Source organism: Eublepharis macularius, chromosome 14, assembly GCF_028583425.1.
Source record: "Eublepharis macularius isolate TG4126 chromosome 14, MPM_Emac_v1.0, whole genome shotgun sequence".
In the NCBI taxonomy this organism is placed as follows: domain Eukaryota; kingdom Metazoa; phylum Chordata; class Lepidosauria; order Squamata; family Eublepharidae; genus Eublepharis; species Eublepharis macularius.
This window is the reverse complement of record NC_072803.1, coordinates 44,047,999-44,064,531: the sequence shown is the minus strand read 5'-3', so window position 1 is coordinate 44,064,531 and position 16,533 is coordinate 44,047,999. Positions and strand designations below refer to the sequence as shown.

Sequence of the window (16,533 nt, the reverse complement as noted above, 5' to 3'; positions counted from 1 at the left end):
TTTGAATCACCGCTCCGCTGTGGGAGCGCACTGGGTGACTTTGATCCAGTTACACATTCTCAGTTTAACCTTCCTCTCAGGGTTGTTGTGAGGATAATATGGAGGCAAGGAGAATGATGTAAGCTACTTTGGGTCCTCACTGTGGAGAAAGGCAGTATATAAATGAAATAGTAAATATAGATGAAGAAGGGAGACAGATAAAAGGTAAATTATTTATTGGGTTTGAAGGAAAGATGTAGGGAAAGGTGAGTATATGGGGGCTGTAAAAAAAAAACTAGTGAGGGGAAGGGGATACAGGGAAAAGTGAAGTACCTTCAGCAAGTCCTTGCATGTTCCCCACCATGCAACTGGGCCATAGGGGAGAGTCTGCCTGGAGTAGAAGGGGTAAAGGTGAAAACAGGTGGTCAGACAAGGTAGGGGGGAAGGAGAAAAGGAAGCAGGGAAATGGAGATAGGCTATGGAGGGCAGTGAAGGGAAAGAGGACATGGTGTGGGAAGGGAACATGAGATGCCTCCCACAAGTTCTTGCGGGTCCCCCACTTGTGATATTCTGATTCTCTCACTTCCTGGGTCTCTGTTGATCCTCCCCTTGGAGCGCAAGTAGTTCTGCTCTGTATAATGGCACAACAAGGTTTCTCCATTACATTTTTGTGTGTTTGTGTGAGTGTCAGGACAGGGAGGGTTAAGTGCCACTTGTAACATACAGGCAGTTCTTAAGACTGAATTCCTCTGAAGGAAGTCAGTCTGAGTTGTATCTGGAGGTCGGGAGGTTGGAACCGTATCTGTTGGGAAGTAGTATTGAAGTACGATCTTGGAGGAATAGGATGTTGCTTATTGATCAGGGCATTAAAATTGCAAACCAAAAATAATTGAGAGGGGCTCTTAGCAAATATGAGAGATCACAAAGAGATGAGGAAGAAGGGACCAAGGTGTCCTCTGATGTAACAAGGACCTGTAAGTTACAAAACCAGCACTTGCAATTGTGCCTAGAGGGTGATGTGGGGGGAGCAGTGCAGATGTCTCTATGAATTTGTGTTATATCAGTAGACCATTGGTTCATCTAGCTCATGGTTATCTCCTCTGACTAAGGTATCTTAAGTGAAGGTTCTGGCAATGGAAACTAGGACCTTCTTCATGCAAACCAGGTGCTCTGCCAATAAGCCTATGGGCCCTTTATGCCAAGGTGGCAATGTAAAGGGCTTTCACCATGCAGGTTTTTTAGACCACCCCAGAGAAGACAATTCCCCCCTCCCCCAGCTCTTGATTTATTTATGTAGAACATGTCTGTTCCGTCTGAACTCCTGAGTCTCAAGGTGGTGAACAGTGTAGCAAAGACATAAATAATCCAATGGTTGGGTCCAGTAGCACCTTAAAGACCAACTAGATTTCCAGGGTATGAGCCTTTCAAGAGTCAAGGGAGTTTTGACTCTCGAAAGCTCATACCATGGAAATCCAGTTGGTCTTTAAAGTGTTACTGGACCTGAATCTTGCTCTTCTACTACAGACAAATGTGGCTACCCACCTGAAGCTGTAAATAATCCAGTTGATATAAACAAAATGGATAGAAAAATACACCATTAACAGTTTAAAAGTATTCAGACTTTAAAACATTCAAGAGTTAAAACATACAAGATAAGCAAAATTATGGCCAACTCAACTGGAAAAATTCACCTTCCACAAAATGCTCTCTGGAAGAGACTGCCTTACAGGCCTTCCTAAATGTAGCCATTCCTCTTCCACTCTGGCAGGTGTTCCAAAGTTCTGGGAACCACTACAGAAAAGCTCACATTTAGTAACGTTGTTGGAAGCAGCTTTGCTGCCTGCTTCCCTTTATGCATTTGTTATTGAGAATTCCTGGTAATTTCCCCTGCTTTTCTTGGGGCATGAATGGGGCTGCCTTTGAAAACAACCCGAAAACTTCAGTTGATCCAGAATGCAGCAGCCAGGCTACTGTAAGGGATCATATTACCCCGGTGCTGAAAGACCTGCACTGGCTGCCCATTTATTTCTGGGCACAATTCAGAGAACTTGATTCTCGAAAGCTTATGCTACAATAAAATTGGTTAGTCTTAAAGGTGCTACTGGACTCTTTGATTTTGCTACTACAGACTAACACGGCTAACTCCTCTGGTTCTTATCCTGAAATCCTTAAATGGCTTAGGGCCAGGGTACTTGAAGGATCCTATCCTCCTATATTGTCTAACCTTCCAGTTAAGCTGTGCCTCACAAGCCCTGCACTCTGTGCCCCTGCCTTCAGAGATGAGGCGGATGGTAACCAGAGACATGGCTTTTTCATTAGTGGCATCTTGCTGTGGATTGCCCTTCCCATTGAAGGTTACCTCACACCTTTGTTGCTAATATCATTTTATAGTGTGCTTTTATCATAGAATCATAGAGTTGGAAGAGGCCTTACAGACCTCTAGTCCAACTCCCTGCCCAATACAGGAACAGCCTTAAGCTTCCCCAACAAGTACTCATCCAGTTGCTCCTTGAAGATTGCCAATGAGGGGGAACACGCCACATTCCTAGGCATCCTATTCCACTTCTGGATTACTCTTAATGTGAAGAAATTTTTCCTGATATCCGGCTGGTACTTTCTCTCGTGTAGTTTAAGCCCATTGTTCCGAGTCCTATCCTGTGTTACCAATAGGAACAACTCCTTTACCTCTTCTAAGTGATAGCCTTTTAAATACTTAAAGAGAGCAGTCATGTCTCCTCTCTACTTCCTCCTCTCCAAACTTAACATTCCCAGGTCCCTCAGGCTTTCCTCATAGGGCTTGGTCTCCAGGCCCCTAATCATCCTCGTTGCTCTCCTCTGCACCCGTTCCAATTTGTCCACATCCTTTTTGAAGTGAGGCCTCCAGAACTGCACACAATACTCCAGGTGGGGTCTGACCGACATGGTATATATTGGGATAATGACATCCTGTGATTTGGATGTTATGCCTTTGTTGATACACCCCATGATTGCATTTGCCTTTTTTGCTGCTCTATCACACTGAATGCTAATATTTAGCTTCCCATCCACCCGTATTCCAAGATCTTGTTTACACACACTACTACCCAGAAGTGTATCCCTCATCCAGTATGCATGCTTTCCATTTTTGCTTTCCCAGTGAAGAACCTGGCATCCATGTTATCCATGTTAAATCACATCTTATTCAAATCTGCCCACTTATCCAGTGTGTTCATATCTCATTGAATTCTATCTCTGTCCTCCTCCCTGTTTGATGTCATTTGACGATCTAATAAGGAATCTCTTCACACCCTCATCCATATCATTTATAAAATTATTGAAAGGCACTGGGCCCAGAACCTAGCCCTGTGGCATTCCACTGGACACCTCCCTCTGATCAGACCTGATGCCACTGACAACTACTTTTTGGGTGCAGTTACCCATCAGTTCCTGATCCATCTAACCATCCTAGAATCCAGTTTACCCATCAGAACACCATGAGGAATCTTGTCTAAAGCTTTACTGATATCCAGATAAACTACATCTATAGCATTCACACAATCCAGTAATCCTGTCACTCAGTCATAGAAAGAGATGCAGTTTGTTTGGCAGGATCTGTTAGGGACAAATCCATGCTGACTTCTCTGTATCACCTTGTTGTCCATCAGATGCTTAGTGTGAAAAATGTTAATTCATTTTAAGCTGCTCTGTGGTTTATTACATGGTTAAATGTTGGGTTTTAATTTATAACTTGTAATGTTATGTTTTATTATGTAAGCTGTATCGGGCTGGTTCCCTAACAGAGGCAGCATAACAATTCCCTAAATAAATAAATTGGATCTTCCTCTCCTTGGTATGACTTAGTTTATACAGGATTTACAAATATATAAAGTAGCAAAAAGTAATTGTATCAAGATGAGGAGAATTTCATTTCTCTGCAGCCCCTCCCCATTTTTTGAAGGCAAGGTCAAGGTAGGCCTGGTTATTTCCAAGACTGAGGAGCATCATTAGAGGCCCCAAATCTGAGAAAACCAAAGTGCTCCATGGGTTTATTCAACATGTCTCTCTGTGTGCTCAGATATTGTAATTCACAACCAGCCAGTGTTTTTGCAAATGCCCAGAGATCTTGAATGCATGAAGTATGTTGGATGTGGAAGTTGGGGAATCTAGGTGGAATCTAGCACTGTAGGATGAGTTGGGATTTCTCATGTGTTGGGTGGCATCAGAGAGGTTTACAGTTGTGTAAAGAAGATGTGTCCCTTAATGCAGTGGGATTTGGAGAGCACAAATTATAGATGTGGGAACACCCCAGGTGGGCACAGATTCTGGGAATTGATTTGTCTATCCCGGCACTAGTTCTGAGTGTTCATATCCAGAATATTCTCGATCTCCACTCTTCGTGGCAGTGAAGACAGAAGCGAATCCATCGGGCAAAAAACCTCCGGCTTCCATTATCCGCTGTTCCACCCTCTTCCACCGTTCTCCCTCCGGTGTCCCGCCGGCATCCCAGTCCCAGATGTTCCGTGCTCCAAATTCTGGATCCCCAGGAAGCAAAGCCACCACAGGTACCAGTTCCACTTTCTACTGTCAACTGCCCTCAGTTGCATGGCTGCCATCACCTCCTCCATCCCACACAGTCAGGGTGGCAGTTTCATCTCCAGAGATGGGGGGTGGGGGAATAACCCCATAGTATGACACCATGCATTAAAATAAGCAAGAAGACAGTAAACCCCTTTCCCAACCAAAGTTTAATGGAACTTGTAAATGAAACTTTTTTAAAAAGATAGTAAATTAGACTTTTCCCCATCCACCCATCCCACCTACTGCGGGCAAGAGAAAGAAAGGTTTAAATGTGGTGTCAAAAACTTCAGTGCCCATGTGCATGGGAAGCGGAGCAAAATAGACTAAGCCAAGACTTAGAGTAATGGTTACAAGAGGCACTGCATTGGATTTCCTCTTTTGCAGCCATAAGAAGAAAGAAAATTATAACAGTGGTCCATGGAAACAAGAATTAGGTCTGAGATGCAGCTCCATAATTTCCATGGGCCTGGTTTGCCAAAGGCCAGCTATAGGGCCTTTTACAGCTCAGAGGGTGTGTGCGCACGCATGTGTGTATGGCCAGGAAGTCTCCTTAGTGCTTGTAGGTGGTGCTGTGTGGAGTGGGGTGGAAGCTCTTCAGTTGCATATTCAGAGTGGGAACAAATTTTAAATACTTTTGCTGGGTGATTCAGGTCCTCTTTATGAAAAAAACACACCAAATAAATACTTATTAAAATGTAAGTTTTCCCCAAGACACGATGAAAATATGTTGAAAGGAACAGTAAACTGGACCCGGCAGGAAAACTTTTCAGCAGTGGTTCTTAGAGCAGGGGCATACCAGCCTTCCTCCAGTAGATGGGAGGACCCTGAAACTCCTTGCTGTGGGTGGGGAGAGCATTGCAAACCAAATACAACACAGTGCACTGCTCAGGATTCTTCCTGTCGCAGAGTCCTTGAATTTCTAAGCAGAATACAAATGTAATAACTGAAACAAAAAAGATGCAGGTTGGAGAGATGCAACAAATAGGAAATGAAAAGTCTCCGAAAAAATTGGGCAAAGAAACTGATAGGTATGAGTGGTTACAGGCAGGAGACCCTGTTTCAAGTGTTGGGTGGTTTTTAATTCTTTTTAATCCCTAGGAGATGAGTTGTAACTAGAAACATTACCTGGTGTGCCAGGATTGTGTCCTTTGACAATAATCCAGCAGATGATAGGGGAGGGCCATTCCTTATGAACAGGCTGTAACATCTGATGACTACAGGATTTTATGGGGCCTTAGGCACTGGATGTCTATGGATCCATCTATCACAGCTCCCTTCTCCCCCCTCCCCCAGGCATGACTGCCACCACGACCACCCCCTGCCTCATTGCACCTACCCTGCAGGGAACAGAGTGTGACTTTCTTGTATTTCTTTTAGCATTTGGTGAGTTCTTTTAGCATTTGGAAGAGTTGCAGCAGTGTTGCTGGAGTAGGTAGCAGCAGAGCATGAATCTTTTGTGTTCTGCTTCCTCTGTCAGGAAGTGGGTGATTGACCCCATGTCTCTAGTTGGGGATGGGCTCACCTGACAGGCTGTGGACCTTAGCAGGTGCCTGACAAGGCAAGTCCCTGATGCCAGCCCTGCTGATGCCAGTCAGCTGCTGTTCTTGCTTATCGTGGTTAGCAGCTCCCAATACTGTCTCAGACATAACAGTCCAAGGTTTGCAAAAGCAGAGTTCAAGGGATGCCAGGTCTCCCTTAGCTCATCTCCTTCAGTCTGTGGGTGGCTATCTAGAGCTTGTCTTAGCAGGCAGACAGGAGCTGTCATAATACAGATCAGTTGTGAAGACTCTGCTTTGTTGAAGATTGTTTAAATAATTCAATTGCCTGTGAATTATCACTTGACCTTGGTTGCTGCGTGGTCTGCACGTGTGTATAAGGAGTGTGCTCATTTTTAAGAGGCAGTTCTGGGATTGGAAAAAGGGTGTCCTTTCCCTAAAACACGGTTAAAGGTTGCATCTCTTCTATTAAAACCCTCCAGACCTCATTGTCATTCCCTTTCCATGGGTTCTGATATCTGTTCCGATTACCATACTTTCAGGTATAGCTTTCAAAAAATCAAAGCTCCCTTCTTCGGGTATCTTCAGTGCCACTGCACTCAGATCCTGTTATTCTGAAGATGAGAGAGAAATACAAAAGAAGGGGATGTGTCACCAATGTAATTTTTGTATTGTGAACAAATGGAGAAGCGTTTAGTGGTATTACCTAATGGTCATGTACCATGGGAAGGGCCAGAGCTTGAGGTCTAAGGCAGGTCATCTGTACTGTGGTCTAGATCTTCATGTGCTGCAGATTGAAGTAGCATAGTGTACTCTGCAAACTCAAGAGTCAGGAACTATTTTTAAGGAATATTTTTAACAATTCCCCCTGTAAAAGCTTTTCTGCAAGGAGAAAGCTCCTTGCAGGGAACTTTTGAAGTTAAGCATAGAGAGTCATTAAAAAATGAAACTTTTCAGTCCTGAGTGGGCCCACGCTGAACACTTCCTGCTGTGTTCTCAGTGCCCAAGAGATCTGCTCAGCTCTGTTCTAGATTGGCACTCACCCAACCCCTTCCATATTCTTCCTCCGTGCAGAAAGTGCTTTCAGCCGCAGAGTGGAAAGTAAAACACAAAACAACTTTGAAGAAACAAACAGCAGCTCCCAAAACTCAAGTGGTAAGTACCCTTGCTTTCTTTCTACTGGTGGTTTTTTTTCTTTCAGTGCCACTCTCCCCCCTCCCCAAGAGTTGGGCTGATCTGAGCTCAGATCAGTTATCTGGCCATCGCTTGGAGTGGGAAAGTGGCATGGATGGTTTGTCCTTTTAACTTACTAGGAACGTAAGGAGCTGAGGGGTCCACTTGGTTCAACTTGCTGTTGGGCTGGTTTACCTTCTCAGTTTGTTGCAGGGGCGGGGGGTGCATCACAACTGTGAACATGTTCCATTGTTTTCTCTTGCCGTTTTGTGAAAATCTGCCTCCCTTTCCATCTTGTGAATTTACTTCACTTGGCAGCATCTGAACCTTGCCTCTGAACTGGGTTGGGTCTGCAGGTTTAGGCAAGAAAGCTGCCAATAGGGTAGCCTCAGAAGATGGAACGGAATTTCTGTTTGGCAGAGGAAACCTGCTGATAAAGCTTTTTGCATGAAGTGCAATTCTTTCTGTGTGGACTTTCCTGCACTGAGCTGCAAAAGGGATGTGGGTGAGATGATGTGCCAGTCTTGTGTGTGCTTAGCTGTCACTGGAGTTCTACTCATTCTGATATAGCCAGATGATCCAATCCTGCATGGGACTGTAACCATTTTGGGGTGAGGGACCACAGGTTTGAACACTCTCAATTCTACGAACAAAACACCCTGCAGATAGAAACTAGCACATCAAAGAAAAGGCTGTGACAGAACTCTTCTTCCTAGCTTTCTGTCTGCAGGGAGATTTTTGACATGGAGAAACAGTCACTTGCTCTGCCTATGTTCTACGGTATGTCCCAGGAAGGTTGTTTGTTCTTGTTCAGAATGCGTAGATCATCCATGCATGTATATTCAACCTACATGGGTCTTGTCATAATGGATTATATCAATATGTGTAGGGGATAGATGACACTATAGGGAAAAGAAACTGCTGACCAGGGTACACTTAAATAGTTTGGTGTACATAGTTTTGACTCTGTGCTGTGTTAGAAGGGGGCCATGGCTCAGTGGAAGAGCACCTGCTTTGCATGCAGAATGTCCAAGTTTCAGTCTTTAAAGGGGGCTTGGGTTGCAAGTGCTGGAAAAGACCTTTTTCTGCCTGAGACCCTAGGGCAGGGGTCCCCAGTGTGGTGCCTTCCAACATGTTTCTTCACACTTCCCAAGTGTTTTTAGAAAGCTGTCGTGGCCAGGTGGGGCTTTTGCACGGCAAGGCTTCTGATTGGCCAATGGAGATTTGATTGGCTGTGCAGATTTTTTAAAAAAAACAGTGCTTTGGCAGCAGCTGCCACCACACTGCAAGGAGCTTCACTGTGGTAAGCTGTGGCAGCCATTTTGTGGCCAGCCGTGCCTACTGTAGCAGCTGTTTCATGGCAGCTGTTTTGTGGCTGGGCCGACCATGCTGTTGTATCAGAATTCCAAAGGTGTCCACACTCGAAAAGTTTGGGGACTCCTGCCCTAGAAAGCTGCTGCTGACAATTCTGAACTACATGTAGTTGGTATAAGAAAACTCAATGTAATTCTCCGCCTTCTCCAAATGATATCAGCAGGGTGGATTTGATTTAAATTGAATCGATTTAAATCACTAGTCAGTAAGACTAGATTTAAATCATGGTTTTCTGCATAAAGACTCCTCACACATAGCTTCTTGTGCAGATCTGTTCTACTCCCAAGAATCTTCTATTCATTGAATTTTTTGAAACTTAGCACTTAAGAGGTAAGGGGTTGGTTCTGTGTACATAGATTTGCAAAGGAACAATGGGATTATGGTCTTTTTCTCAGCTGTGTATGTTTATTTTATAGCCTTTTTGCTGTGAAGAAGAGACATGCAGTGGCGTAGCATGGGTTAGCGGCGCCCAGGGCAGGAGGTGGTGCCCTTGCCCCTATGCGTGCACACAAAGCACGCACGCGCTCCGGGCCCTGCAGGATGATGTCACTTCCATGATGTCATCGCACAGGGGTGCTCCCCCGTCCACCCAAGAGCACTCCTGTGGTTTGGGCAGCTTGCCTCACCGCCCCTTACCTCTTTGCTGCAGCTGCCTGCGCCACCGCTAGGCGCCAAGCTGATGGCAGCGGTGTGGGCGGCTGCAGCGCAGAGGTAAGGGGCGGGGAGGCAAGCGTGGCCCAAACCACAAGAGTGCTCGGGGGGGGTACTGAGAGGTGGGCTGCCTGCCGTGCTGCTAGGGCACACACAGGAAAAGCAGGTTTAAGTAATACCAAACAGCTACCTCTGTCCCATTGCCTAACAAAAGAAGAATGTGAGATGCTTGGCAGAAAGGGTGGGGGTGTTGTGAAGGGGAAAAGGGCTTTTTCTAGGAAGTTCAGTCTACATGAGAAATGAGGTGGGGGGAGTATATATGCCACCACCTTCTGTGTGTGTATGTGAGAGAGAGAGAGGCCTGTGAAGCTGGGCAAGCAGCTCATCAGAATAGTTTGGCTCAGAGAGAGCATTAAAATCTTCTGATCACCACATGCAAGCAACTCAAAGAACACAAGTCGGGCATGTGAGTGATGATTGCCATTCATATGTATCTAGATAGCTAGCTTTCCCTTCCCAAAACTGTTCAGTGACCATGTATCCACCCACCTACCCCCGGTTTATTAGACTGCTGCAGATGTTGGGGCAGAAGTGGTGTAATTAAATTCAGTAGGGATCTACACAGATAACTGAAGGTGGCCATAAAATCAGTGTGGCCTTAAAATCACTTGGTAGAGTACAAGATAGACAGGTTCTGCCCTGAGGAGCTCACAGTCTAAACGTTGCTACTCTGTTATATCGTGTTGTTACGCTTTGTTTCCGCCAGGAAGGGAGGAGTTTTGTGCCCAGGGCTTTCTGGAAAGGAAGGGTTTAAAGAACGTGAGTGAGAAGGCATTGTGCAACTTCTTCCCATGACTGTCAGGAGTGGAGTAGCAATGTTCTTGTAAAAGAATACATATACATACCATTATTCCCGTATGTGCAGTGTCTGTGCTCAGCATCCTGCAGGCTTTGGATACCTCCTCCAGCACATTTGGTATATTTTCCATGTATTCACAATGTGGATTGAGATAAACAGGCACTGGCTTTTTTATTTTCAATTTTATTTTATTTTGTAGATTGGTAACTTTTTTGTTATGGTGGTGTCCTTTGTATATCAAATTCTGTTTATAAGTGTGCATTTTTGCCTTGTCGGATCAGGTATTCCAAGAAAAGTGTATTACACTAAACTTCAGGTCTGCTTACACCTGGTTTTGGCTGACCTCAGTTTGTTCACTTCAGTTGAGAATGTGGACGCATGGGAATCTCTTCCCAGAGTTTAATAAGAAGAAAGGGGAACTTTGGGGAAAGGTCCTTGGTTGAGTTGTGGAACACATGCAGAAGGTTTGATACCCCTTTGAAGCGTCTTGGTGACAGGTGCTAGCAGGAAAGATCTCTGTATCTTGAAACCCTGGAGAGCCACTGGCCATCATAGGAGACAGTCTTGTGTCAGAGGAAATGATTGGCTCGACCTCTGCATAAGGCAGCTGCATATGTGAGAAGCAAGGACTGTATAAGGGGCATCATGGATATTTTTCCATAGCATGCAGAAAGCATTTCTTTTGGAGATCTTACTTGACCTCACAGGTCTTGATAGTAGCTAATGTGTGATTCTGTCCGTCTCTGCCTCTTCTGTTCCTCATCCTGCATAAGCAGGTCTTGAAGGTCTCCACCTTCAAAGCAGTTCCAGCACTTCACCCTTCAGTCAAGCTTCAGATGTACTCTAGTATGCCTCAATGCCCTTGTATCAGTCACTCCACTATGTAAACTGTTCTCCTCATCAGCCTTGCTTTCGTGCTTGTGATTATTATGATATCCAACCTAGTCTCCAGAAGCCTTAAGAAGAATGACCAGGGGCAGCAAATCTCATCTTGCAGCCAAATCCTGCAAGTACTCTTAGGAAACTTAGAAGAATAAGTGTTAAAAATGCCTTCTTTTTTCTCTCCAAAGAGGTCTGTCCTTTCTCCCTTACTGGTCATTTCCTCCCCAGACTTACTTACTTTTAGACCTTGCCTTTCTCCACAATGAGGATCCAAGTGGTTTCTGTTATTCTCCTTGCCTCCCCTTTATCCACACAACAACTCTGTGAGGTGGGCTAGCCTGAGTGTGTGTGTGACGGGCCCAAGGTCAGCCAGCAACCTTCCATGGCAGAGTGGGGACTTGGAGTCTCCCAGATCTGAATCTAACTCTAACCACATCACCAGGTTGTCCCTTTGTGCTAACACAGTGACCTTGTCCTCGTCCCCCCACCCTGGTAGTGGACTGCCGCAGAAGTTAGATAACTGAGGTGCTGCAATTACATTTCAAGATGGAGCCTTACAAATGCCTAAAGATCACCTTAAACATTTTTTTAACGTTCAATGACAGTGAAATATTTTTTTCACATTTCTTAAGTGGCCTCAGAAAAGAAAAAGAAGACCCATGGCAGCTGCTTCTATAAAACAGAGTTGGTTTCAGTGTAAGAGCTTGTTTCAGTGGACAGAGTATCTGCTTGGCATGCAGAAGGTGCCAGGTTCAGTCCTTGGCATCTCCAGTTAAAGGGTCTTTGATGTTTGGAAAGACCTTCCTTTGCCTGAGATCCTGGAGTGCCATTGCCAGCCGGAAGAAACAATACTAAGCTAGATGGACCAGTAGTTTTTTGTCTTGGTCTATGGCAGTCCTTATAATCCTTAGCAGATTTATTAGGGTAGCAAATGACCCTTCTTTCATTTGTTGTCATCCTGGGGAACGGATTTTGCAGCCCACACATCAGTGAGCAGATAAGTATGTCCAGAGTTTTTGTGGATGGATGACATAGGCTCTCTCTCTCAGTCTCAATGTCTGAATCTCTTTCTTTTTTTCAGAAACCGCAAGTCCCCTGGTTTCAAATCCTTTCCCGCTTTTGCAAAGTAAGTGTGATGGATGCGTGTGGTGCTGCACTTAGGTGGCTCTTTCCATCCAGTTTCCCTCTAATCCAACCCAGCCAGCTTTCTTCCATACATGTTTTACTGCTCCACCTTTATGCATTGAGCAGGAACAGCCTAAATAGGAGAAGGAAAAATCCCTCTTCTAGTACTATTGGTGTTGATCCATAGTACCGTCCCCCAGCCCCTTCTGTTTTTAGCTACAAATATTTAAGATCACCCTGCCCTTGCCAGCTTTATCAGTTTGGATTATTTATACCCAACCTCCCAAATCTACTTGAGATGGCTAATAAACAACAAAAATGCAAATTTAAAACCATGCCGAGTGCCAAGGATTAAAAAATGAGAACTCTATTTTTAGTCCTACAGCCATCTGATAAATGTTAAAACTGGCTGCAAATTGATAAAACAAATAGCATAAAGCAAGCATAGGTATAAAAACAGGCTATATAAGTATCCCCTAAAAAACTTCAGCAGGTGGAAAAAGAGGTCATATTAAAACAAAAACAGCAATGAGATAAAAGTTTAGTTAAAAGCATGGCTTGGTGCCTAAATGCTAATAAAATTGGTACTGGGCAAGCTACAAGGGAGTGCATTCCACAGATGGGGAACTGCTACCCCTGAGAATACCACCCTTTCTGTGGTCACCACCACCTACCACATTTCCATGGCACAGAGAACAGAATTTGAGATGAAATCTTTATAAACAACAGTTTTGCTAAAGATGGCAGAAGTGTTGATGCTTATTATAAGCACATCACATGCAGTTTATCTTCACAGAATCCTCACAGTAGACCTCCAAGGTAGGCCAGTGTAGTAGAACCCCTATATGCAGATGGATCAGATGGTGTGAGTTGAGGCAGAAAGAGTGGTTTGGCAGAGGCCACCTAATGAATCTGGCAGAGGTGAGAGTCAAACTCGGGATTTCCTGCTAGCACACGTTGCCCAAAGATAAAGTTCTTGTTTTCACAGCTCCTCTTTATTTAAATGATGTTCCATCCACCAAATTTTAAAACAGGTTATGCCAATTAAAACATACAGTTGATTAAAACTCCTAGTAGGGCAGCACTCAGAAGCCAGCAGCAGCAAGTAGACTGAGGGCCAAGCTACACATGACGAATGACACTTGAACGGCAAGTGTATTCCTCCCTGTTCACTTGCCCTCCACTCAATCCACTTGCCGTTCAAGTGTCATTCGTCATGTGTAGCTTGGCCCTGAGACGAAAGGCTGCAGAATCTCTTCCTAAAGAAAATGGTCTTAATTCTGGCTCCAGCAACAAAATTTTCCTTGGGAGGGATTTCTACAGGGCCTTTCCTAGACGGCCCTATCCCGTTGGGTCATCGTGTGGAATTTTCCACAGTAGCATTCACTGGTCGAGCAGGATCTGAGCATGTGTAGTTAATGTGGGAGCAGGTGGCCATTTAGGTGTCTGTTTGGGGCTTTCAAAGTTACAACCCGCACTAAGTTGGGCCCAGAAACCATCTGGAAGCCAGTGGAATTGGCTTAAAATCAGCATGATAGGTGATGAACCTATGAAGCTCCTTTATACAGAGTTCTGGCTCAGCATAGTGACTGCAGGCTCTCAGGTGGAGAAAGCCTTTGCTGCTTGAAATCCTTCTGCGTGAGAGCCGGTCCCAGGGTTTGGATCTGGGCCATTCTGAATGTGGATGCCCTGTGGCTGCCTTATATCATTGGTCCATCTAGCTCAGTATTGTTTCCTCTGACTCTTGAGGGTTGTTAAGGTTTGTTTCAGGTAGCTGGTGGCCATGAGTTGCTACTGGTTTGTGTGCATTGCCATCATGTGCTTTTCCGCCCTTCAAACCATGTTTCATGTTTCCTTTGGTTTAAAAAGGATGAGGGAAATCATAATGTTTCAGATGAGGGAAATCATAATGCATGGATGCCATCACTTGCACATGTGTTTGCCTTGATCTCTGTACTGAATTTGAACTAAAATGAATCATCTTCTAACTATATGGGAACTAGTGGAGAGTGCCGTCAGGTCATAGCTGACTAATGGCACCCCCTGGTGGGGTTTTCATGGCAAGAGACTAACAAAGGTGGTTTGCCATTGCCTGCTTCTGCAACCCTGGTCTTTGTTGGAGGTCTCCCATCCAATTACTAACCAAGGCCGACTCTGCTTAGCTTCTGAGATCGGATGAGATCTGGCTCACCTGGGCTGTCCCGGTCAGGGAATATGGGAACTACAGCTGGGGAAAATGTTTAAATAACAGAACTGCAATGGAGAGGATGATAGCATGAGTCTTCCCCTTCCAGTGCGGTACTGGTACTTTGGGACAGACCTACACAATCGGCTTCCTTCCAGCCACGCCACAGGAAAAGGGGATGCCACATGGTTGGGAGAATGTTGAAAGGGCACCATTGGAACCTGTGAGTTTGGATTGGATGAGCCACATTTTAAAATGAGCAGCTCTGTGCTAAGATCATCACTATAACAGCAGCATCTCTCTCAACGGGTTGCTTAGTTTTCATGAGTGTAGCCTCCAGTTTCTGCCAGATGTTCTTGTGCTACAAGAAGGTATTTGCATGGCTTGAAGGGTAACGTGTATGAAGGTCACAGAAGTATGGCTGACTGAGAGTGGTGTAAAGAGAGGACCAAAGGTTATGGGCAGAGGGATTGGGATATGAAGCTGAAAAACTGAGCAGTGCTCAAGTGTAGACTGAAGAATTTTGAAGATGAGGGTGTGCTCAGGGCCGGCTCCAGCGTTGCCAGCACCTGAGGCAGCTTAATGCTGCCTCTGTGCACGTGCACGTGCACACATGCTCGCCGGACTGCATGATGACGTTACTGCGTGTGACGTCACTGCATGTGATGTCATCATGTAGGGGCTGGCACGTGCACAGGGGGCCTTCCAGCCCTCCCGTTCAGTTGCTCTGTGGGCCAGGCACAGCCGGCCGCCCTGGCTGCTGGCCGTGCCTGGCCCGCAGAGCAACTGAACGGGGGGCTGCCCACTCAGTTGCCCCATGCTGCCGCCACCAGCATGCGCTCCTGGCCGGCGGTGGTGGCAGCAGCTCTGTGGTGCATGCCCCTGCCCCTGGGCCGGCGCCCCTCTGGTGCCTTAGCGCCCTGAGGCAGCGGCCTCACCAGCCTCAATGGGCAGGCCAGCCCTGGGTATGTTGAATAGCAAAAACAGTAGGAAAAGTGCGGGGAGCTGAGAAGGTGTCCCACATGGGCTTGAGTGAGCAGAGAACAGAAAGATTATGGCAGCAGGCAATCTGGGGCACGGATTTTTTCAGTTTTTGTCCCCTAGGAAATTGGTGTCTGTTGATTTATTGCAAGCTGCCCAGAAGTGTTGGGCCCCAGAGTGTGAACTCTGGGGTGTGAACTTTGCACATGCAAGACTAAATAGCTAGTGAAGTGAAATTTGTTAGCTGTCAAAGTGAGCTTTTGGAAGAAAAACAGACCCCAGTCCTGGAATCCAAATCTGAGAAAGCTTTTGTGAAGAATAAATGCAAAGCAGAATGGAGCTGCTCTGATAGATGAGCGAGAGGAGGGAGAAGCAGGAAGTCACTTGCTGCCATGGTGATGAGGACAGAAAGATAACTGGGGACATTTCATCATACAGACATGAACCTAGTCCTTACCGAGGCAGCCAGTCTGTGTCTATGCTGTACCAGTTCAGGCTAGAGGATTGTGTGAATGAACGCTCCCCCAAGCTTACCTGCACATAAGAAGTTAGTGTGTCAAAGAGAAGAGCCTCATGTTCTTCCTGCTGTTCCAGTTTTCTGTGTCACCCCTCCCCCCCATGAAGGAGCATTCAGTCATGTGAGCCCCCAACTAGAGTCATGGGACAGCCTCGAAATAATAAATGCATCACGATTATAATGAGCGCTTCATAAACATTACCACATTAATTCTTACAGCCAATTGGTAGAAAGTGCCCTCAAGTCAGAGTTGACTCATGGCGACCCTTGGTGGGGCTTTCATGGCAAGAGACTAACAGAGGTGGTTTGCCATTGTCTGCCTCTGCAAACCTGGTCTTCGTTAGAGGTCTCCCATCCAATTATTAACCAAGGCCAACGTTGCTTAGCTTCTGAGATCTGATGAGATTAGGCTTTACCTGGAATATCCAGCTCAGGGTCCAGCCAGTTAGGTCCATGGTATTATCTGTATCCTCTAGCTGGGGGGTGGGCAGTATAGAAGATGAGAGGGAGTGGCTTGCCTGAACCCATCTACCAAAGTTCAAGACAGATGAAATTCTGAGGTTGCAGATCTGCTGCTGTGTGGACCAGCTCAGGCACAGTTTTCCTCTCTCTTAGAACTAGAACATGCTACAAAAGGTTAGGTTCTGGTTTTCAGAATTGTCTCCAGAGGGCACAACTAGACAGTACAGCATCCCTGGGAATGCCGCGGTCATTTTACCTCAGGACTTCTGTTGCTTTAAAAATGCATCAGGGG

At 45.6% G+C, this 16,533-nt stretch overlaps 1 protein-coding gene across 4 annotated transcripts in view; it reads left to right on the top strand.

The window, feature by feature from the left end:
• The window catches only part of ZNF618 (zinc finger protein 618), a 127,210-nt gene that overhangs the window by 104,917 nt on the left and 5,760 nt on the right, over positions 1 to 16,533 (top strand). For 3 of the 4 annotated variants that reach the window (XM_054997564.1, XM_054997565.1, XM_054997563.1), the window contains 2 exons: positions 4,332 to 4,520; positions 7,107 to 7,187. In XM_054997564.1, coding sequence (XP_054853539.1) covers positions 4,332 to 4,520; positions 7,107 to 7,187 — 270 coding nt within the window. Of the gene's footprint in view, positions 1 to 4,331; positions 4,521 to 7,106; positions 7,188 to 12,052; positions 12,098 to 16,533 lie in introns of all 4 variants that reach the window. The other variant, XM_054997562.1, reaches the window with a different exon arrangement.